The 22627-nt window shown below is 47.2% G+C and overlaps 2 protein-coding genes across 8 annotated transcripts in view; one reads left to right on the forward strand and one right to left on the reverse strand.

The window, feature by feature from the left end:
* VARS2 (valyl-tRNA synthetase 2, mitochondrial) overlaps positions 1-1838 on the reverse strand; it is a 102854-nt gene extending 101016 nt beyond the window's left edge. Inside the window, exon 1 of the mRNA XM_056539194.1 lies at positions 1726-1838. The gene's annotated coding sequence lies outside the window, so the exon portion shown is untranslated. The remainder of the gene's footprint in view (positions 1-1725) is intronic.
* Positions 1839-1908: 70 nt separating this feature from the next.
* On the forward strand, positions 1909-21544 carry LOC130290947 (gastrula zinc finger protein XlCGF53.1-like). Of its 7 annotated transcripts, none has more exons than XM_056539202.1 (8): positions 1909-2158; positions 5593-5689; positions 8758-8997; positions 11198-11306; positions 14191-14283; positions 16628-16723; positions 17994-18077; positions 20458-21543. In XM_056539202.1, exons 2-8 carry the CDS (start codon positions 5618-5620, stop codon positions 21183-21185), a joined length of 1422 nt encoding a protein of 473 aa, XP_056395177.1. In that variant the 5' UTR covers positions 1909-2158; positions 5593-5617; the 3' UTR covers positions 21186-21543. The 7 variants fall into 7 exon arrangements, with proteins under 7 accessions (XP_056395177.1, XP_056395172.1, XP_056395171.1 ...); XM_056539197.1 differs by lacking the exon at positions 1909-2158 and adding an exon at positions 2204-2499 and having other exon boundaries at positions 16631-16723; positions 20458-21544; XM_056539196.1 differs by lacking the exon at positions 1909-2158 and adding an exon at positions 2206-2499 and having other exon boundaries at positions 20458-21544.
* Positions 21545-22627: the final 1083 nt, after the last annotated feature.

A 22627-nucleotide genomic window follows, 5' to 3' on the forward strand; every position in this document is an offset into this window, starting at 1 on the left:
CTCCTTCATGGGTAGAGCCACAGATAGGGGATCAGTTATATGCAGCTGCAGATCTCCTTTAATAAAACTGCATGGTGAATTGTGTAAACGTAAAAATGTATACAACCTCCGGAATTGCTTATTTTTGGCCATTACATATAAATAAAAAGTGATTAAAATGTCTAATCAAAAGGGTATTGAAAGAAACTACAGTCTATGGCGCAAAAAATGCGTTCTCATACTGCCTGTATACGGGGGGGGGGAATACTATAGGGGTGAAAAGATGACCATTTTTAAAGGGTACCTTTCATCAAAAAACTTTTGATATACTATAGATTAATGTATGTAGAATAACTTTCCAATTGCATGTTATTAAAAAATATGCTTCTTTCTATTTAATTTTCCACTTTGAAAAAATGACCACTAGGGGTCTCCCTACCAGTCCTTTTTTTTTTTATAGATTTCAGACTCATGCTGGAGTCCTAAATCTCAGACTGCAGCCGGGACACAGACAAACTCCCTGGCAGGGAGCAGTGCTGAGCTTGTCTGTGTCCCGGCTGCAGTCTGAGATTTAGGACTCCAGCATAAGTCTGAAATCTATATAAAAAAAAGGACTGCTAGGGAGACCCCTAGGGGTCATTTTTTCAAAGTGGAAAATTAAATAGAAAGAAGCATATTTTTTTATAACATGAAATTGGAAAGTTATTCTGTATACATGAATCTATAATATATCAAAAGTTTTTTTGATGAAAGGTACCCTTTAAGCATACCAATTTTTTTACAAAAATATATAACTTTTTTTTTTTTTTAAGTAGTAAAATAAAACAAAACCTATAAAAATCGGGTATCATTGTAATCGTATGGACCTACAGAATAAAGATAATAGGGGGGATTTATCAAAACCCGTCCAGAGGAAACGTCTGATTATTACAAAAATGGTACCGCTAAAAACTTCAGATCATGGCGCAAAAAATGAGCCCTCATTCCGCCCCGTACACAGAAAAATTAAAAAGTTATAGGGGTCAGAAGATGACAATTGTAAATATATAAATTTTCCTGCATGTAGTTATGATTTTTTCCAGAAATACGACAAAATCAAACCTATATAAGTAGGGGATCATTTTAACCGTATGGACCTACAGAATAAAGATAAGGTGTCATTTTTACCGAACAATGTACTGCGTAGAAACGGAAGCCCCCAAAAGTTACAAAAGGGTGTGTTTTTTTTTTTTTCAATCTTGTCTGACAATTATTTTTTTTTCCATTTTGCCGTAGATTTTTGGGTAAAATGACTGATGTCACTGCAAAGTAGAATTGGCGGCGCAAAAAATAAGCCATCAATTGGATTTTTAGGTGCAAAATTGAAAGAGTTATGGTTTTTTAAAGGTGAGGAGGAAAAAACGAAAGCGCAAAAACGGAAAAACCTCGGGTCATGAAGGGGTTAAGGAGGAAAAAAAAGAAGGTGCAAAAAAGTTTACATTTGTGGTGCCCTCAAGGGGTTAAACTTTAATTACATATAATTACATATAGTACACTATTTTACATTTACATATTGAAATAGCGTACTAACCAGAATGACTCAAGTTGGTGCAAAACTACAACTCCCAGCATTCCCGGACAGCCAAAGGCTGTCCGGGCATGCTGGGAGTTGTAGTTTTGCAACAGCTGGAAGCACCCTGGTTGGGAAATACAGCTATACATATACACAACAGCCATTCATGTGCAGGACATGCGCAGTCCCGGTACCTAGTAAACGTCAGTATTGAACCAAGGCGCTGGTATCACTGTGGAATCATGGGAGTTGATGTCTTCTCATCCCTGCAACCTAACGGTCAAAGCGCTACCTAGAACTACACGTCCCGACATGCGCCGCGCGCAAGAAAACGACAATCAGTTTAAAAGCCAAGACTGTCGGGAAGTGTAGTCCGGCAGTCGGTATAACCCACTGATCATTGACCATCTAAGAACTACATATCCCAAGCTAATAAACTGCAAAGCGTCAACGGCGCGCTGGCCGCATCGGCATCATGGGAATTGTAGTTTCTTCGAGAGTACGGCTGGTAGGCGGGATACGGAGACGCTACTACGACTCCCAGAATGCTTTTCGCGGGCGTTAACGATAAGAAGCCAATAGGCTGCGAGCGTGGGTCGGCCACGCCCCCTCACATGGTCGGAGAAGGTAGGAGCTTTGTGTGGACTGCAGCCGAGTGTTTACATGTGTCCCCCCTATATGTGCGCCGAGGCCCCTCTGCTGTGCCGTATCGCGACAGCGCGTTATCATACACGGGGATGTCGCGATATTATCACAGGCTTTTTTTTTTTTTTTTACACTAGGCGCCCGCATTCTGCTCCTCGGTGTCTCCTGCATAGAAACCGAACAGGAAGGGCAACTTTGTTGCCTATAGCAACCGGAGCCCGACTGCAGGGCATTGTGGGAAATGAAGACGGAGCGCGAACTGGTTGCTATGGGCAACACATTATATATTTGACTATTATGACTCTTCTCTTAACCATTTCCTGGTAAAGCCGCTGCCAGAAACCGCAGCAATCTGATAAATCAGTAGTGTTCAAGTTATGGCCCTCCAGCTGTTGCAAAACCACAAGTCCCAGCATGCCCGGACAGCCAACCTTGACTTGGCTGGGGGGGGGGGGTTGTAATTTTTGCAACAGCTGGAGGGCCACAGTTTGGACACCACTGTTATAAATCACATTTGATGTCACTTGTGGACTACAATTCCCATCATGCCCAGATAAGTGAAGGCCATTGTTTGTCTGGGTATGATGGGAGTTGTAGTTTGTGACGCGTCTTCATCCCTCCTCCTCCTCCTTCGTATAATGGCGTTGTCACCCAGATTTATCAGGATTTTTACTTGGAAATCATTGTAAAGGGCAGAGTCACGTGAAGCACATCCGCAGTGTATTTGACGCTGAGGATGCGCCGACAGCTTTTACCAAGAGCGAGCTCCCTGCTGCGGCTGGGTAGCTCTGTGTGTCCGCCGCAGGGAGCTTGCTCTTGTGACGGTCGTCGTCCCATCCGCAGAATCAAATACAGTTTTGTGAACGTTATTTTATTCATTAAAGGATACCGTCTGGATGTAACAACTTATCCCCCTATCCTAAGGATATCACTATATATCACTCAGTACCTAATCCTGACCATGTACATCTAATTTTTGTGTCTAGCACTAGAGATGAGCGAACTTACAGTAAATTCGATTCATCACGAACTTCTCGGCTCGGCAGTTGCTGACTTTTCCTGCATAAATTAGTTCAGCTTTCCGGTGCTCCGATGGGCTGGAAAAGGTGGATACAGTCCTAGGAAAGAGTCTCCTAGGACTGTATTCACCTTTTCCAGCCCATGGGAGCACCTGAAAGCTGAACTAATTTATGCAGGAAAAGTCATCAACTGCCGAGCCGAGAAGTTCGTGACGAATCGAATTTACTGTAAGTTCGCTGATCTCTAGTTTTCACTTAAATTTCCTCCCTAAAAAATTATTCTTTGAGTTCGCCGTACATTTTTTGGCAAAATGAGAGATTTCATTACAAAGTGCAATGGGTGACGCAAAAAACAAGCCCTTATATGAGTCTGTAGATGGAAATATAAGAGGAAAAAACGAAAACGCTAAAATAAAATTGTTCTGGTCCTTAACCCCTTAAGGACTGGGGTTTTTTCCGTTTTTGCATTTTCGTTTTTTTGCTCCTATGGGCTGGGGTAAAGCGCGTCTTGAGTTGCAGTAATATCTCAGCAGTGGGATCTGACAGAGGACTTCAGCAATGTCTGGAACACGTGACTCGGGGTTTACCCCCATGGGAGGTATGAGGGCAGAATATAGGGCTGTAATCTCCTCAGTGAGGTCAGAGGACACAGGACCTCCAGAGCCAGACTACTGACTGTAAGGAACGTCTTCCCTATCCCAGAGGGGTCGGGCGGCAACAAGGATAACGCTACTGATTGGCTGCAGAGAACATGTGACATACTGTAGGGGATGTCTTCCCTATCCCAGAGGGGACGGGCGGCAACAAGGATAACGCTACTGATTGGCTGCAGAGAACATGTGACTGACAGTTGGGAATTTCTTCCTTATCCCAGAGGGGTCGGGCGGCAACAAGGATAACGCTACTGATTGGCTGCAGAGAACATGTGACTGACAGTTGGGAATTTCTTCCTTATCCCAGAGGGGTCGGGCGGCAACAAGGATAACGCTACTGATTGGCTGCAGAGAACATGTGACTGACAGTTGGGAATTTCTTCCTTATCCCTGAGGGGTAGGGTGGCAACAAGGATGGCTTTCCTGATTGGCTGCAGGAGACATGTGACTGGCAGCTGGAATTTTCTTCCCTATCCCAGGGGAATAAGGTGTCAAAAATGCTGACTTCTCTGATTGGCTGCAGAGAACATGTGACTATTCTCCAGCTGTTACAGGTCCGGTCCAAAACTGCATACGGGTCAAAACTGAGCCAACCGGAGTCACCGTTTTATTCCGTTTGGATCATTAAAGTAAACTGAGTCATGGGCTGATCCGGCCAGGGTATGGGAGCGCCTGATTTGCCCCTCCCCCCGCCGGATCCGGCACCCGTATGTTCAAAACGTGGTGTGAATGCACCGTTACATTGAAATCTGCAGCAGAAAATCCTGTGGATCAAATATGCGCAGAATACTGTACATGTGAATAGACCCTTAAAGGGGTACTCCGGTGAAAACCTTTTTTCTTTTAAATCAACTGGTGGCAGAAAGTTAAACATATTTGTAAATTACTTCTATTAAAAAATCTTAATCCTTCCAGTACTTATTAGCTGCTGAATGCTACAGAGGAAATTCCTTTCTTTTTGGAACACTGATGACATCAGAAGCACAGTGCTCTCTGCTGACTTCTCTGTCCATTTTAGCAACCATGCATAGCAGATGTATGCTAAGGGCTGCATGGTGGCTCAGTGGTTAGCACTGCTGCCTTGGGTTCAAATCCCACTAAGGACAACAATAAATAAAGTGTTATTATTATTATTATAATGTCAGCAGAGAGCACTGTGCTCGTGATTTCATCAGAGAGCATTCCAAAAAGAAAAGAATTTCCTCTGTAGTATTCAGCAGCTAATAAGTACAGGAATGATTAAGATTTTTTAATAGAAGTAATTTACAAATATGTTAAACTTTCTGCCACCAGTTGATTTAAAAGAAAAAAGGTTTTCACCGGAGTACTCCTTTAAGGGGTATTCTGGCTTTATACATCTTATCCCCACCTCTGTCCATGTCAGGAACTGTCCAGAGCAGGAGAAAATCCCCATATTAAACCTATGCTGCTCTGGACAGTTCCTGACATAGACAGAGGTGTCAGCAGAGAGCACTGTGGACATGACAAAAAAGAAATTAAAAAAGATCAGAATTTCCACTGTAGCATACAGCCGCTAAAAAGTACTGGAAGGGTAAAGATTTTTTAATAGAAGTCATTTACAAATCTGTTTAAAAAAAGGGGGGGGGGGGCTATCCCAGTATCTAGGGGTGGATGAACAAACGCCACCAAGTGATGAACGACAGTCAGGAGAGGTAACAACGTATGTCTCTACCGGCATTGATCACATGTCTACTGCTATAAACACGTTCTCTCGATTTTCTAGGGCGACTATACATGTTTGGAACAGAATGGAGACAATGGAGAGGGCAGAAACCATCTTGAATCACACCCTGGAAATTATCTGCCTCCTGACTGAAGAGGTGAGGCTTTATGTCAGTGGTATCCGACCAGGGTTCCTCCAGCTGTTGCAAAACAACAACTCCCAGCATGCCCGGACAGCCTTTGGGGAGTTGTAGTTTTGCAACAGCTGGAGGCCCACCGTTTGGGAAAACCCTACACTAGTTTCTATGGACTGGTTCTAGTGAATCATCCGGGTAGATCGGACAGGAAAGTGGTGAACGCTGTACAAAAAATGTCAAATTGATTAAAATATATACTTTATTTACTTCAGAAGGGTTAAAACATATATAAAAGGAAGGTAACCCTATCAGGGGAAAAGAGGTGACACCCCGCACTTACACAATAATGTACATATAAATGGTAATAAATACACTGCTCAAAAAAATAAAGGGAACACTAAGATAACACATCCTAGATCTGAATGAATGAACTAATCGTATGAAATACTTTCGTCTTTACATCGTTGAATGCGCTGACAACAAAATCACACAAAAATTATCAATGGAAATCATATTTATCAACCCATGGAGGTCTGGATATGGAGTCACACTCAAAATCACAGTGGAAAACCGCACTACAGGCTGATCCAACTTTATGTAATGTCCTTAATACAAGTCACAATGAGACTCAGTAGTGTGTGTGGCCTCCACGTGCCCGTATGACCTCCCTACAACGCCTGGGCATGCTCCTGATGAGGTGGAGGATGGTCTCCTGAGGGATGTCCTCCCAGACCTGGACTAAAGCATCCGCCAACTCCTGGACAGTCTGTGGTGGATGGAGCGAGACGTCCCAGATGTGCTCAATCGGATTCAGATCCTCTTGTAGGAACTGCTGACACACTCCAGCCACATGAGGTCTAGCATTGTCTTGCATTAGGAGGAACCCAGGGCCAACCGCACCAACATATGGTCTCACAAGGGGTTTGAGGGTCTCATCTCGGTACCTAATGGCAGTCAGGCTACCTCTGGCAAGCACATGAAGAGCTGTGCGGCCCCCTAAAGAAATGCCACCCCACACCATTACTGACCCACCACCAAACCGGTCATGCTGGAGGATGTTGCAGGCAGCAGATCATTCTCCACGGCGTCTCCAGACTCTGTCACGTCTGTCTCATGAGCTCAGTGTGAACCTGCTTTCATCTGTGAAGAGCACAGGGCGCCAGTGGCGAATTTGCCAATCTTGGTGTTCTCTGTCAAATGCCAAACGTCCTGCACTGCTGTAAGAACAACCCCCACCTGTGGATGTCGGGCCCTCATACCACCCTCATGGAGTCTGTTTCTGACCATTTGAGTGGACACATGCACATTTGTGGCCTGCTGGATGTCATTTTGCAGGGCTCTGGCAGTGCTCCTCCTGCTCCTCCTTGCACAAAGGCAGAGGTAGCGGTCCTGCTGCTGGGTTGTTGCCCTCCTACGGCCTCTTCCATGTCTCCTGATGTACTGGCCTGTTTCCTGGTAGCGCCTCCATGCTCTGGACACTACGCTGACAGACACAGCAAACCTTCTTGCCACAGCTCACATTGATGTGCCATACTGGATGAGCTGCACTACCTGAGCCACTTGTGTGGATTGTAGACTCCATCTCATACCACTAGAGTGAAAGCACCGCCAGCATTCAAAAGTGACCAAAACATCAGCCAGGAAGCATAGGAAATGAGAAGTGGTCTGTGGTCACCACCTGCAGAACCACTCCTTTATTGGGGGTGTCTTGCCAATTGCCTATAATTTCCACCTGTTGTCTGTTCCATGTGAAATTGATTGTCAATCAGTGTTCTTCCTGAGTGGACAGTGGGATTTCACAGAAGTGTCATTGACTTGGAGTTACATTGTGTTGTTTTAGTGTTCCCTGTATTTTTTTAGCAGTGTATACAGTATTACCCTCTACCCCCAACAACCAATCATTTCCCTATGGCATTATATATGTGTATTATACAAATGGGGAAAGAACACTGCTAAAGACTATATAATATACAAAACCAAATGTTATTGTGAGGTATGATAGTGACGCTCGTTTTGGCGAAATCTTTCCCTTCCCCGAGTTCTCATCGGCTCTGTGTCACATGACCTGGACATGTATAAGTCTATGCGGCTGCCCAGGTCTAAGATACAGAGCGTGTAGAGGAGGGCATGGCTGCCCGCTTCTCTTTTGGAACGTTTTTCTCATCGGTCAGGGTCTGAGCACTCGGACCCTGACGGATAAAAACCTTCGACGTTGTCCCTAGAGCATGTCAAGTTGTTTTTGTTTTTTGTTTTTTTTCTAAAGTCTCAGGTATATTTTAAACAAAGCAAATGAGCTGCTCCAAATTCCTTCAAATAACCCTTTTTTATGGCCCCTCATGTGCAGGAGGATGGGCAAAGTGCCTGCAGCTTATGATGTCATAGCCCCACCTCCCTCATTAGGTTATGCCCCACCCCCTCTATGCAAGTCTATGGGAGGGGGCGTGACAGCCGTCACGCCCCCTCCCATAGACTTGCATTGAGGGGGCGGGGCGTGACATCATGAGGGGGCGGGGCTATGACGTCACAAGCTCCCGGCTCCAAGGTTCGGAACAGTTTGTTCCAAACGCTGAGCAGCGGAGTACCCCTTTAAGGCTTGGTAAAGACCCACTTGTGTGACGGGTTGAAACGTTGCCTGTCCTCCTGCATGTAATACATGGAGGATTTGGAGGGCAGGCAACGTTTCAACCCGTCACACAAGTTGGTCTTTACCAAGCCTTGAGTAAGACCCAATTTTTATTGTGGGTCGAAACGTTGCCTGTTCCCCTGCACATAGGTGGATATAATAAATGGAAGTATATAATCCAGAGAGAGTCATGTAAAAATGGCACTCACCCATCCGGATGCAGGAACAGTGAATTTTATTGTACAAAAGCAGGCAAACAACGGTACAGCATCACGGGAGGGGGACGCCGATAGCTCGGCTGTGCTGCATGCCGCTTCAATCTCTGTAATAATAAATGGAAGACTGGCATATGAAGGACGCCGGAGCAGCGCACTTTTTATTTTGCTTATGAGGTTAGGGTCCCTCCACATATGGCTCCCGTGTATTCCTTGGCGTTCCGCTGATGGACTTTTGTCTCTTCTTTCAGGACTACATTGTGGTGAGGAGAGAGGCCGACGGAAACAAGTGCAGTTACAGCCTCTGTGCTGCGGAAGTTCAGGGAAGTCCTTCAGCGTTGCGTCCGGATCTCTCGTTCACCCTCCTCGGACTGAAGGATGGAAATCAGAAGAAGATCCTGGAGTTGGCCAATAAAATTATCCAGCTGTTGGCACATGAGGTGGGGAATCGGGGGGAGATGGTCAAAAGAACATTCCAAAGGGGGCACCCAGTAAGTGTCTGATGGTAGGGGGGGGGGGGGTTGGTTCTGACTACTGGGACCCCTCGTGATCTTCCCACTGAGCACTCCGGTCTCCACCTTGGGTCACATGATGAACGGCCGCAGCAGTGTCCCGCTTCATTCACTGATTGGCTAGATGGCCTGTCACTGCCGAGACCAGTTCATCTCGGGGGGGGGGGGGGGGGGGGGTTGGGGGTGGGGGTGGGGGGGAGGAGGAATCACTCAAAGGGAAATGACGGACTACACTCTGGAGATCGCCAGGGGTTCTTAGCGGTCAGACCCTCCTTGGTCACACACTTATCCCCTTTCCCAGTGTTTCCCCATCAGAGTTCCTCCAGGCGGGTCACCACCTCTCACTTATTCACTAGTTAAGTTAAGTCTGAATAAACCTTTTAGGTTGGAACTTAAAGTGGTACTCCGCCCCTAGACATCATATTCTCTATTCAAAGGATAGCGGGTAAGATGTCTGATCGCGGGGGACCCCTGCGATCTTGGCTACGGCACCCCAGACATCCGGTGCACAGAGTGACCTTTGCTCCGTGCCGGATGACTGTCGATGCGGAGCGAAGGCTCGTGACATCACTGCCATGCCCCCCCCCCCCCCCAATGCAAGTCCATGGGAGCGGACGTCACACCCCCTCCCATAGACTTGCATTGAAGAGGCATGACCGTGACGTCACAAGCCTCCGGCGCTGCACCCGACGCTCTAAACCAGTGTTCTCCAACCTGTGGACCTCCAGGTGTTGCAAAACTACAACTCCCAGCATGCCCGGACAGCCGTTGGCTGTCCGGGCATGCTGGGAGTTGTAGTTTTGCAACACCTGGAGGTCCACAGGTTGGAGAACACTGCTCTAAACGAACACTGGGTGCAGCAGGGAGATAGCGGGTCCCCAGCGCCGGGATACCCACAAGCAGACATCTTATCCCCTTTCCTTTGGGTAGAGGATAAGATGTCTAGGGGCGGAGTACCCTAAATAATCCTGCGCATCTTTGATGCTCCAGATTTGAAGCGGTGTTCAGTCATTTAGTTTACAGCAAATATGTGCTGGATACTGTACGTGGGAACACACCTTTAGGGTATGTTCACACTACGGATTGTGAGCGGAATCTCCGCTTGCAGAATTCCGCGAGCGGAGATTCCATTCTGGCGGCCGCCGCCGAAATTCTTCGCCGGTAGGACCCACGCGGCCCTGCGCCGTCACCATCGATGGCTATGCAGTGTTCGCGAACTTCCGCGCAAAGAATGAACATGTTCACGGAAACCCATTCACACTGATGTTTATGTTCTCAGCGCGTAATTCCGTTTGCAGAATTTCGCTCATGGAATTCCGCGGGAATTACCTAGTGTGAACATAACCTTAAAGGGACTGTACATTTAGAATCACCTGTCTACTTGTCCTGACGGGGAACACTCTCTATTAGCAACACAAGAGCCTTGACTGTCCTTCTGGGGACTATATAAGAACATTGGTATTGGTGTTAATGTGTTATGTAACAGTTCCTGGAGTCCCCCCATTCTCTCACATACTCCCAATTTCAGTGTTTCCCAAACAGGATGCCTCCAGCTGTTACAAGGGAAACACTGCCGTATTCTGTAAATGGGGAATGAGTTACCTAAAGAGGGATTCTGATTTAAAGGGCTACTCCAGTGGAAAACATATATATATTATTTTTTTATTTTTTTATCAACTGGTGCCAGAAAGTTAAAAAGATTTGTAAATTACTTCTATTAAAAAAATCTTTACCCTACCAGTACTTATTAGCAGCTGTATGCTACAGAGGAAATTTTTTGTCTTGTCCACAGTGCTCTCTCTGCTGACACCTCTGTCCGTATCAGGAACTGTCCAGAGCAGGAGAAAATCCCTATAGCAAACCTATGCTGCTCTGGACAGTTCCTGATACAGACAGAGGTGTCAGCAGAGAGAACTGTGGACAGACTGAAAGGAAATTCAAAAAGAAAAGAATTTCCTCTGTATTATACATCTGCTAAAAAGTACTGAAAGGATTAAGATTTTTTTTATAGAAGTACTTTACAAATCTTTTTAACTGATTTAAAAAAAACTGTTGATTTAAAAAAAAAAAATAAAAAAAATAAAAAAAATAAAGTTTTCCACCGGAGTACCCCTTTGTTAGTGGCTTTACTTTAAATCCTTCTTCCTGCTATACAAAGATTTTGTTACTTGTATTCCAGGTTCCCCTAAAGTGTCAAGATGTTGCGGTTTATTTCTCCAAAGACGAATGGGAATATCTGGAAGGTCATGGAGAACATTATAACTTTAAGCAAATGGGGGAAGCCAAAGGTAATGGGGAGCCCTGTAAATGGATGGTGCGCTGCAGTGGAGGGTGATGCCACCTTAAAGGGGTACTCTGGTGGAAAACTTTTTTTTTTTAATCAACTGGTGCCAGAAAGTTAAACAGATCAGTAAATTATTTCCATTAAAAAAATCTTAATCCTTCTTGTACTTACTAGCTGCTGAATACTACAGAGGAAATAATTTTCTTCTTGGAATACAGAGCTCTCTGCTGACGACATGACCATAGTACTTTCTGCTGACATCTCTGTCCATTTTAGGAACTGTCCAGAGCAGCATATGTTTGCTATGGGGATTTTCTCCTACTCTGGTCAGTTCTTAAAATGGACAGAGATGTCAGCAGAGAGCACTGTGCTCGTGATGGCAGCAGAGAGCTCCGTGTTCCAAAAAGAAAAGCATTTCCTCTGTAGTATTCAGCAGCTAATAAGTACTGGAAGGATTAAGATTTTTTAATAGAAGTAATTTACAAATCTTAGAAAAAGAGACAAAAATACCCAGACCTCAAGGAAGGTAAACTATATGAATCAATTGAAGGAAACAAGGATCGTGCTTCAATTATAATGGGATATACAGATTTTATTAAAAATTGATATAAAATATTCCACCTCACAAGGGGCCCCTTATGAGAGGAGTAGACAATGACCTAAAATAGATATCACTGGTAACTAATTAATATCCCAGAATTCACTATTATACTGGAACAGTTATAGACAAATTGCACTGAAATAGTGAAGGCAAAATATACTGATATGGACTGAAAGAGTTAAAGACCCTTAAATTGCCGGAAAGTCTCTTAGAAATCAGTCCTTTTCACTGGAGAGATGATAATGTAATATTGTGACAAGTTCCTCTTAATGGTTGACAATGAAACTATGTTTGGGGTGTTAGACTGAGGAAGTATTAGAGTTCACAGTTAGTCTCACTGTATCACTGTGTCAGGACAGATAACAGGCAGCTTGGTGGTCCATTACCGGTCCTGAGAGCGGAGGACTCCCGTGAGGCTGGATTGGTGGTACATTACCGGTCCTGAGAGCGGAGGACTCCCGTGAGGATGGATTGGTGGTACATTACCGGTCCTGAGAGCGGAAGACTCCCGTGAGGCTGGATTGGTGGTACATTACTGGTCCTGAGAGCGGAGGACTTCCGTGAGGCTGGATTGGTGGTACATTACCGGTCCTGAGAGCGGAAGACTCCCGTGAGGCTGGATTGGTGGTACATTACCGGTCCTGAGAGCGGAGGACTCCCGTGAGGCTGGATTGGTGGTACATTACCGGTCCTGAGAGCGGAAGACTCCCGTGAGGCTGGATTGGTGGTACATTACCGGTCCTGAGAGCGGAGGACTCCCGTGAGGCTGGATTGGTGGTACATTACCGGTCCTGAGAGCGGAGGACTCCCGTGAGGCTGGATTGGTGGTACATTACCGGTCCTGAGAGCGGAGGACTCCCGTGAGGCTGGATTGGTGGTACATTACCGGTCCTGAGAGCGGAGGACTCCCGTGAGGCTGGATTGGTGGTACATTACCGGTCCTGAGAGCGGAGGACTCCCGTGAGGCTGGATTGGTGGTACATTACCGGTCCTGAGAGCGGAGGACTCCCGTGAGGCTGGATTGGTGGTACATTACCGGTCCTGAGAGCGGAGGACTCCTGTGAGGCTGGATTGGTGGTACATTACCGGTCCTGAGAGCGGAGGACTCCCGTGAGGCTGGATTGGTGGTACATTACCGGTCCTGAGAGCGGAGGACTCCCGTGAGGCTGGATTGGTGGTACATTACCGGTCCTGAGAGCGGAGGACTCCTGTGAGGCTGGATTGGTGGTACATTACCGGTCCTGAGAGCGGAGGACTCCCGTGAGGCTGGATTGGTGGTACATTACCGGTCCTGAGAGCGGAGGACTCCCGTGAGGCTGGATTGGTGGTACATTACCGGTCCTGAGAGCGGAGGACTCCCGTGAGGCTGGATTGGTGGTACATTACCGGTCCTGAGAGCGGAGGACTCCCGTGAGGCTGGATTGGTGGACATTACCGGTCTGAGAGCGGAGGACTCCTGTGAGGCTGGATTGGTGGTACATTACCGGTCCTGAGAGCGGAGGACTCCCGTGAGGCTGGATTGGTGGTACATTACCGGTCCTGAGAGCGGAGGACTCCCGTGAGGCTGGATTGGTGGTACATTACCGGTCCTGAGAGCGGAGGACTCCCGTGAGGCTGGATTGGTGGACATTACCGGTCTGAGAGCGGAGGACTCCTGTGAGGCTGGATTGGTGGTACATTACCGGTCCTGAGAGCGGAGGACTCCCGTGAGGCTGGATTGGTGGTACATTACCGGTCCTGAGAGCGGAGGACTCCCGTGAGGCTGGATTGGTGGTACATTACCGGTCCTGAGAGCGGAGGACTCCCGTGAGGCTGGATTGGTGGTACATTACCGGTCCTGAGAGCGGAGGACTCCCGTGAGGCTGGATGGATCTAGCACTTGGATGGTCACTGCACGTGGGCTACCTCCGAGTCCCGGCACTGGCAGGCGTGGGGGATGGACACTTTCAGAGGTGGCACTCACTGGTGGAAAAGTCCTGCCGTGGAGACCAGGTCTGCAGCAGACCGGTAGTAGATGCCTCTGCCTCTCCACGGCAGGACTTTTCCACCAGCGAGTGCCACCTCTGAAAGTGTCCATCCCCCACGCCTGCCAGTGCCGGGACTCGGAGGTAGCCCACCTGCAGTGACCATCCAAGTGCTAGATCCATCCAGCCTCACGGGAGTCCTCCGCTCTCAGGACCGGTAATGTACAGTACAGTGATCCAGTTGATTTTAAAAAATAAAAATAAAATAGTTTTCCACCGGAGTACCCCTTTAACAACCTGTTCTGTTCCTTAAACTTTCACAGAAGACCCTCCTGCCATGGACCCCCAGGACACAGACCAGAAGAGCCCCATCCATCTCCGTATAAAAGAGGAGCCAGAGACAGAAGGATTTGAGGGTATGGATCAAGCATTGACCATAAAGTGTACCTCCGCTTTTTTTTTGAAAAATGACTATTGTGCATGAAAGTCATCTTTTAAAATGAAGCAGCTCCTCAACGTATTTTACTATAGGAGATTAAAGGGGTACTCCGCTGCTCAGCGTTTGGAACAAACTGTTCCGAACGTTGGAGCCGGCCCCCGGGAGCTTGTGACGTCATAGCCCCGCCCCCTCAATGCAAGTCTATGGGAGGGGGCGTGACGGATGTCACGCCCCCTCCCATAGACTTGCATCGAGGGGGCGGACGTGATTTCACGAGGGGGCGGGGCTATGACGTCACAAGCTCCAGCGTTCGGAATAGTTTGTTCCAAACGGTGAGCAGCGGAGTACCCCTTTAAGGTTCCCGCTCCATCTCCACAGCATCCCTCTTCAGCGTGAGACCCAGCGTAATGTGATTCTATGGCAGTGGGTAAAAAATGGCTGATAAGTTAAAAAAAAACGCTCCACGCCTGTCCGATAAATGTGAATGAAGCTGAACTGCAATACCGAACATAACCTATGGACAAGGGTGTCACTGTTTTTGAAAGAAAGTAACCATGGTTCTTATTAGCTTTATATAAACCCCTTTGAAGTTAATCTGTCATATAACAGAAAAGAAATAATGTTTCTATATGTTACTCGGTCATGCAGCTGCTTTACATGTCTTTGAGTCTAAGTTTCTGTATTTGGCTTACAAATCCCCCTGTCCTGCTGCTCACTCATTCGGACATCCACTGCTCGGGAAAGGGGTGTGTCCGAGGCAAGCACTGAGCCCGCCCTCACTCCCCATGCATTCACTTCCTCCCTGAGTCTGCTGTGCTGTGTCTCTTCATCCATTCACTGCAGGCTTCTCTGTAACCCCCTCCTTTCTATTTCATGCTGCAGTCTGATAGGACAGGAGTGAGCACAGAGGAGTCCCACTTCCTGGACTTTGTTCCAGCCTGTGCTTCAGCTGGGACAAAAGATGATGCTCCGGCTGGACAGGATTATGTTCTGGATGGTATGGGGACCCCTAGTGATCTTTTTTTAATAAGCCATGATGTCCATTTAAAGGGGTACTCCGCTGCTCAGCGTTTGGAACGAGCTGTTCCGAACGCTGGAGCCGGTGCCGGAAGCTCGTGACGTCATAACCCCGCCCCTCATGACGTCACACCCCACCCCCTCAATGCAAGTCTATGGGAGGGGACGTGACTGCTGTCACGCCCCCTCCCATAGACTTGCATTGAGGAGGCGGGGCGTCACATCAGGATGGGGGCGGAGCTATGAAGTTCACGAGCTCCCGGCTCCAGCGTACAGCTGTCACTCCCCCTCCCATAGAGGATGTGGGGCGGGGCTATGACGTCACGAGCTCCTGGCGCCGGCTCCAGCGTTCAGAACAGTTTGTTCCAAACGCTGAGCAGCGGAGTACCCCTTTAAGGTCCCTTATTTGTAATTATCCTCTATTAGCCAGAGCAGAGGGTGGCTATAAAGAGTGTCTCTTACCCTGGAGGGCCCATTAAATCTATGCATTACATACGCAGTACCCATTAACATCTACTAACTGTAATGCTTTATTTCCTCTCTGGGGGCACTGCAGGGAATGGAGAAGGACACTGTCCTAGCAAGAAAGAATTATACCGTCTATACAGTACAAGTCCTTAAAGGGGTACTCTGGTGGAAAACTTTTTTTATTTTATTTTTTTTAAATCAACTGGTGCCAGAAAGTCAAACAGATTTGTAAATGACTTCTATTAAAAAATCTTAATCCTTCCAGCACTTATTAGCTGCTGAATACTACAGAGGAAATTCTATTCTTTTTTGAACACAGAGCTCTCTGCTGACATCACGAGCACAGTGCTCTCTGCTGACATCTCTGTCCATTTTAGGAACTGTCCAGAGCAGCATATGTTTGCTATGGGGATTTTCTCCTACTCTGGACAGTTCTTAAAATGGACAGAGATGTCAGCAGAGGGCACTGTGCTCGTGATGTCAGCAGAGAGCTCTGTGTTCCAAAAATAAAATAATTTCCTCTGTAGTATTCTGCAGCTAATAAGTACTGGAAGGATTAAGATTTTTTTTTTAATAGAAGTCATTTACAAATCTGTTTAACTTTTTGGCACCAGTTGATTTAAAAAAATAAAATAAAAAAAGTTTTCCACCAGAGTACCCCTTTAAGGACTTGTACTTAAAAAGGTTTCACGTGTTCCTAGCAGGTTCCCATGTGTGAGATACTTTTTCTAGCCCCCCCCCCCCCTTCTATTAATTCTCTAATAGGGAATGTGATTTGTATCCCTTTATTTAGCAGCGGTCTACCATATGTTCAGTGATGTTTTTGATGTTTCCAGAAGGTCAGCCTGCGGTTCCTAATGGCTGTATCACTGTATGTCACGTGAAATCTGAGCAAGACGACTCCAATGAGGGGACAGCAGACGGACGTACAGGTGAGATGACATTTTATAATCCGTGGCAATGAGTAGAGATGAGCGAATTTACAGTAAATTCGATTCGTCACAAACTTCTCGGCTCGGCAGTTGATAACTTTTCCTGCATAAATTAGTTCAGCTTTCAGGTGCTCCCGAGGGCTGGAAAAGGTGGATACAGTCCTAGGAGACTCTTTCCTAGGACTGTATCCACCTTTTCCAGCCCACCGGAGCACCTGAAAGCTGAACTAATTTATGCAGGATAAGTCATCAACTGCCGAGCCGAGAAGTTCGTGACGAATCGAATTTACTGTAAATTCGCTCATCTCTAGCAATGAGTATCGGTGTTCTGACTGTTCAGGAGACTAAGGACCCAATTACCCTGTAGATCAGTGGACTTCAACCTGCGGACCTCCAGATGTTGCAAAACTACAACTCCCAGCATGCCCGGACAGCCAACGGCTGTCCGGGCATGCTGGGAGTTGTAGTTTTGCAACATCTGGAGGTCCGCAGGTTGAAGACCACTGCTGTAGATGTTGCCCTGTGTATTTGACTCGTTGATCGCATTGTTTTAGTAGATTAAAGGGATACTCCGGCCCTAAGACATCTTATCCCCTATCCAAAGGATAGGGGATAAGATGTCTGACCGCGGGGGGCCTGCCGCTGGGGACCCCCGCAATCTTGCATTTGGCACCCACCTCTTTGAGCTGCACGCCGCGCTGCCAGTTCACAAACTGCCGGGTGCCGACCACGACTCTGCCCCCGTGTGACGCCCCGCCATGCAAGTCTAAGGGAGGGGGCCTGATGGCCGCTACACACCCTCTCCCATAGACTTGCATAGCGGGGGCAGGGCGTGACTTTACAATACTCCGACCCCCGTGGTCTGCACTCGGCAGTTTGTGAGCTGGCAGCGCGGCGTGCAGCTCAAAGAGGTGGGTGCCGAATGCAAGATTGCGGGGGTCCCCCAGCGGTCAGACATCTTATCTCCTATCCTTTGGATAGGGGATAAGATGTCTTAGGGCCGGAGTACCCCTTTAACAAAAAAAAATCTGATTGGTCAGCCGCACACCTCCCCCTGTAAATACCGCTAAATGATGGATGTAAAGGGCTGCACAAGTGATACAGCGAGCGTCTGTGTGGCCCAGATAAACAGTAAAGGATCAGTGTAATAGGCGATCGCTGATCTATGAGAAAGGCATTTATATAGTGCACACGATGGTCCATATAAAAGGGCCCTACATGTATCTGCTGGCGGTGTTTGTTACTGATTCTGTATCGTATTCACCCTCAGATTCTCCTCCGTTTCTTTCTTCTGCTGTAAGTCACATCTCCGAGGACCCTGATGAAGCCCATGACATTCGACTTTCAGCACTAGGTAAGAGAAATGTGTTGGTGTGAATGATGGCAGAGTCCTTTGACCATAAGCTTGGCCTACAATGGTCCTACTGTTGCAACCCCCCCCCCCCCCAGTCATTGGCTATCATTTCTGGGTGATTCTTGCAGTTAGTATTTCGTTTGCCTACAGCACCTCCACAGGGCAAATTAGACGTTACATTGTATTCAAGTAATGTACATTTTTTATTTAATTTTTTTGGGGGTGGGGGGTCTGACAGCTTATGGATAAGGGATGAGATAATTTAAAGAAGCACTGCATTTTCTGTTTTTGCCCATATCATGCACACTTACCATCACTAGTCCTACAGTGCAATCTGTTTTATTCCAGCACAGTTGGAGTCTGACTTCCTGTAAACTACAGGATCACATCATCACTTACCAGATTGCTCCTACTAGCTTACAGACCCCTCTCATCTGCTATATCTATGGGATCAGGATATGTAGTAGTTATACCCCTCCCCTCCATCTGTATACTGCTGCTGCTATCTCTATGGGATCAGGATATTTAGTAGTTATACCGCTCCCCTCCAGCTCTCTGTATACTGCTGCTGTTATGTCTATGGGAATAGGATATATAGTAGTTACACACCTTCCCTCTAGCTCTATCTGTATACTGCTGCTGCTATCTCTATGGGATCAGGATATATAATAGTTATACACCTCCCCTCCATCTGTATACTGCTGCTGCTATCTCAAGGGGATCAGGATATGTAGTAGTTATACACCTCCCCTCCAGCTCTATCTGTATACTGCTGCTGCTATCTCTATGGGATCAGGATATGTAGTAGTTATACACCTCCCCTCCATCTGTATACTGCTGCTGCTATCTCTATGGGATCAGGATATATAGTAGTTATACACCTCCCCTCCATCTGTATACTGCTGCTGCTATCTCTATGGGATCAGGATATGTAGTAGTTGTACAGCTCCCCTCCAGCTCTGTCTGTATACTACTACTGCTATCTTTATGGGAATAGGATATATATTAGTTATACACCTTCACTCCAGCTCTATCTGTACTGCTGCTGCTATCTCTTTGGGATCAGGATATGTAGTAGTTATACACCTCCCCTCTAGCTCTATCTGTATACTGCTGCTGCTGCTATCTCTATGGGATCAGGATATATAGTAGTTATACACCTCCCCTCCATCTGTACACTGCTGCTGCTATCTTTATGGGAATAGGATATATGTTAGTTATACACCTTCACTCCAGCTCTATCTGTATACTGCTGCTGGGATATATGGGATATGGGAACAGGACATATAGCGGTTAAACACCTGGAGCACCCTGGTTGGGGAAACTCTGCCCTAGGTCTAAAGTTTTTTTGTAATGACTGTTACACTTTAGGCTGGGGACATAAAACTTTTAGAATGGGGACCATTAGGGTGCGTTCACACTGAGGAATTCACGAGGGATAATTTTGGTCAGGAAATTGTTGCCTTCTGTCATTTTATCCATCAAACGGAATTCATGCGGAATTTCCATGCAGGAATGAAGGAGGAGGCTATTTAATCTACTTTTCTGAATTCCGCTTGAATTCCGCTCAAACTATGTCGGGCAGAAATATTTTTTTACCATTGACTTCTATTGGATTCTGCTCGCGGATTCCGCTTGAAGAATGAACATGTTCTTTCTTCAAGCGGAAAGGAATTCAGTGTCTGAATTCCGCTAGCAGAATTTCCGCAGTGTGAACAGGATAGAAGAAATAACATTAAAGGGGTACTCCGGCCCAGAGACATCTTATCCCCTATCCTAAGGATAGGGGATTAGATGTCTGATCGCGGGGAACCCCCGCAATCTAGCATGCAGCACCCACCCGTAAGTACTGCCGGAAGCGCTGGAGGTTCAGTCTTTTGCCTCCCGACCATGGGGACGGAGTATTGTGACGTCACGACTCCGCCCCCTTGTGACGATCACCCCGCCTCCTCAATGCAAGTCTATGGGAGAGGGCGTGACGGCCGTCACGCCCCCTCCCATAGACTTGCATTGAGGGGGCGGGGTGTGATGTCACGATACTCCGTCCCTGTGGTCGGGAGGCATAAGACTGAGAATCTCCAGCGCTTCCGGCAGTACTTACAGGTGGGTGCTGCATGCTACATTGCGGGGGTCCCCAGCAGCGGGACCCCGGCGATCAGAAATCTTATCCCCTATCCTTTGGATAGGGGATAAGATGTCTTGGGGCCGGAGTACCGCTTTAAAGTCAATGGGCAGAGGAGATTTGAATTAATTTGGAGCGGAGAATTAAAGAGGAATTACTCGAGTAAATTCCTTTTGAATTCCTCAGTGTGAACGCGCCCTTATAGCAGAGGATATTGTCTCGCCAATGCTTTATGCGCATTTTCGCTTTTGCTTCCAGATAACAACTTTATAAATGACGAGACCATAAAGTCAGAAATTATCTACGAAATAACAGTCACCAACGAAAGAAGCCGAGAATCGAGGTCCGGAGGGAGCGCGTTTTCGTGCCAACTATGCGGGAGAAGCTTCGCCAACAAGGCCTCTCTCACGCGTCACATGACAATTCACACCGGGGAAAAATCGCTTTCGTGCGACGTGTGCGGGAAGAGGTTTTCTTGCAGAAATCACGTGGAAGCCCACCAAAGAATCCACACCGGGGAGAGACCGTTCTCCTGTGCAGAGTGCGGCCGGAAATTCATCAACCATTCCCACCTCGTGCTCCACAGGGTGGTCCACACCAAGGAGAAGCCGTTCACGTGTCCCGTCTGCGGCAAGGGCTTCACTAGGAAATCCAGCGTCATCAAGCACTCCGGCATCCACGCCGAGAAGAAGCCGCACGTGTGCAAGGATTGCGGAAAGAGTTACTGCCAGTATGCCAACTTGGTGGTCCACCAACGACTGCATTCGGGAGAGAAGCCGTTCACCTGTAGACATTGCGATAAAGGGTTCATATTAAAAGCCTCCATGCTGAGGCACGAATTGTCTCACACTGGGGAGAAGCCGTTCGCCTGTCCCATGTGTGACAAGTGCTTCTTCGACAATTCCACCCTCAACAAGCACAAACGTGGAGTCCATGACAAGGAGTCCAAGAAAAAAGTCCTAGTAGAGACGGTGGATGCGGACTAGAGCCACTGCCGCTGTTTCGTTAGGATGGAATAGACGTATGTGGCCGTCTCATAGGTGAAATGACTGCTCGCTTTGGAGGTCCTGGAAAACCGGAGAATCCTGGAGATCGGAGACTTGATGATGGGTTGCAGCAGTAGACTAGAACGTCTGGTTGGGGGGAGCAGCTTAAAGGGGTTATAAAATATTAAAATCAACTGTTGGCTGAAAGTTAAACTTATTTGTAAATTAGGACAAATAAAGAAGGACGTACGTGCACTCATCGGAGATAGCTGTGTAATGGAGTCTGGTTAGCGAGAAGCTGGATCTCAGTATAGCACAGGTAGTATGGCGCTCGGAGGCTACGCCGGCAGTTTTGCACGTGAGTGCGTGCTTCTTCCGGCCTTGAGGCCGGAAGAAGCACGCACTCACGTGCGAAACTGCCAGCGCAGCCTCCTAGTGCCATTCGCACGTGAGTGCTCCTAGTGCCATTCGCATGTGCGAAACTGCCAGCGCAGCCTCCTAGTGCCATTCGAACGGGAGTGCGTGCTTCTTGAGGCCTCAAGGCCGGAAGAAGCACGCACTCACGTGCAAAACTGCCGGCGTAGCCTCAGAGTGCCATTGGCATGTGAGTGCGTGCTTCTGTGGTCAGACAGAAAGGATATCTTAAAAAAAAGAACTTCATGTGGAGCATATAGCAGCTAAGTACTGGAAGGATTAAGATTTTTTAATAGAAGTAATTTACAAATCTGTTTAACTTTCTGGCGCCAGTTGATTTAAAAAAAAAAAAAAAGGTTTACCAGTGGAGTTCCCCTTTAATGTATTTTCTCAACCAAGAGGTGTCTACAGCGCTGGTGCGCTCCTCGAGCAGTCTAGAGGCCAAATCATGGGTGGTGGGATTGTAGTATGACCAGACGTCTTGATAAGACACAGATCTACGTATACGAGAACTGGGGTGCATAAACTGTTTTAGAGAAGCATCCCAGAACATGGCTAAGGGCTCGTTCACACCACTGATCCATCAGGCACTGGCCACATTTATTCAGCAAGCACAGTGGTCTCCAAATGTTGCAAAACGACGACACCGCCCATGACCTGACAGGCAAAGGCTCTAAGGCTGGGTTCACACCACGTTTACCACATACAGGTACCGGATTCGGCTGGGAGATGGGAAAACCGAGCACTCCCGTTCCCCAGGCGACCCCTGACCCCCCCCATCTCATTCATGTGAATGAGCCAACCGGAGTCAGATAGTTATTTCAGTCGGCTCATTTTTTGTCCCGTATCCGGTTTTGTAACCGGACCTAAAACCGTAATGTAGAAAAGTATCCAGCACCAGGAAGGCAGGTAAATCTCCCCTTTTTATTGTAGCATCAATAAAAATAGGATACACAGGAACGTAGTAGCCGACGCATTTCGGGCTGTGGCGCCCTTAGTCATGGCATAAAAAACGTAGTAACACCATT

The sequence above is a fragment of the Hyla sarda genome, chromosome 9, assembly GCF_029499605.1.
Source record: "Hyla sarda isolate aHylSar1 chromosome 9, aHylSar1.hap1, whole genome shotgun sequence".
Classification (NCBI taxonomy): Eukaryota; Metazoa; Chordata; class Amphibia; order Anura; family Hylidae; genus Hyla; species Hyla sarda.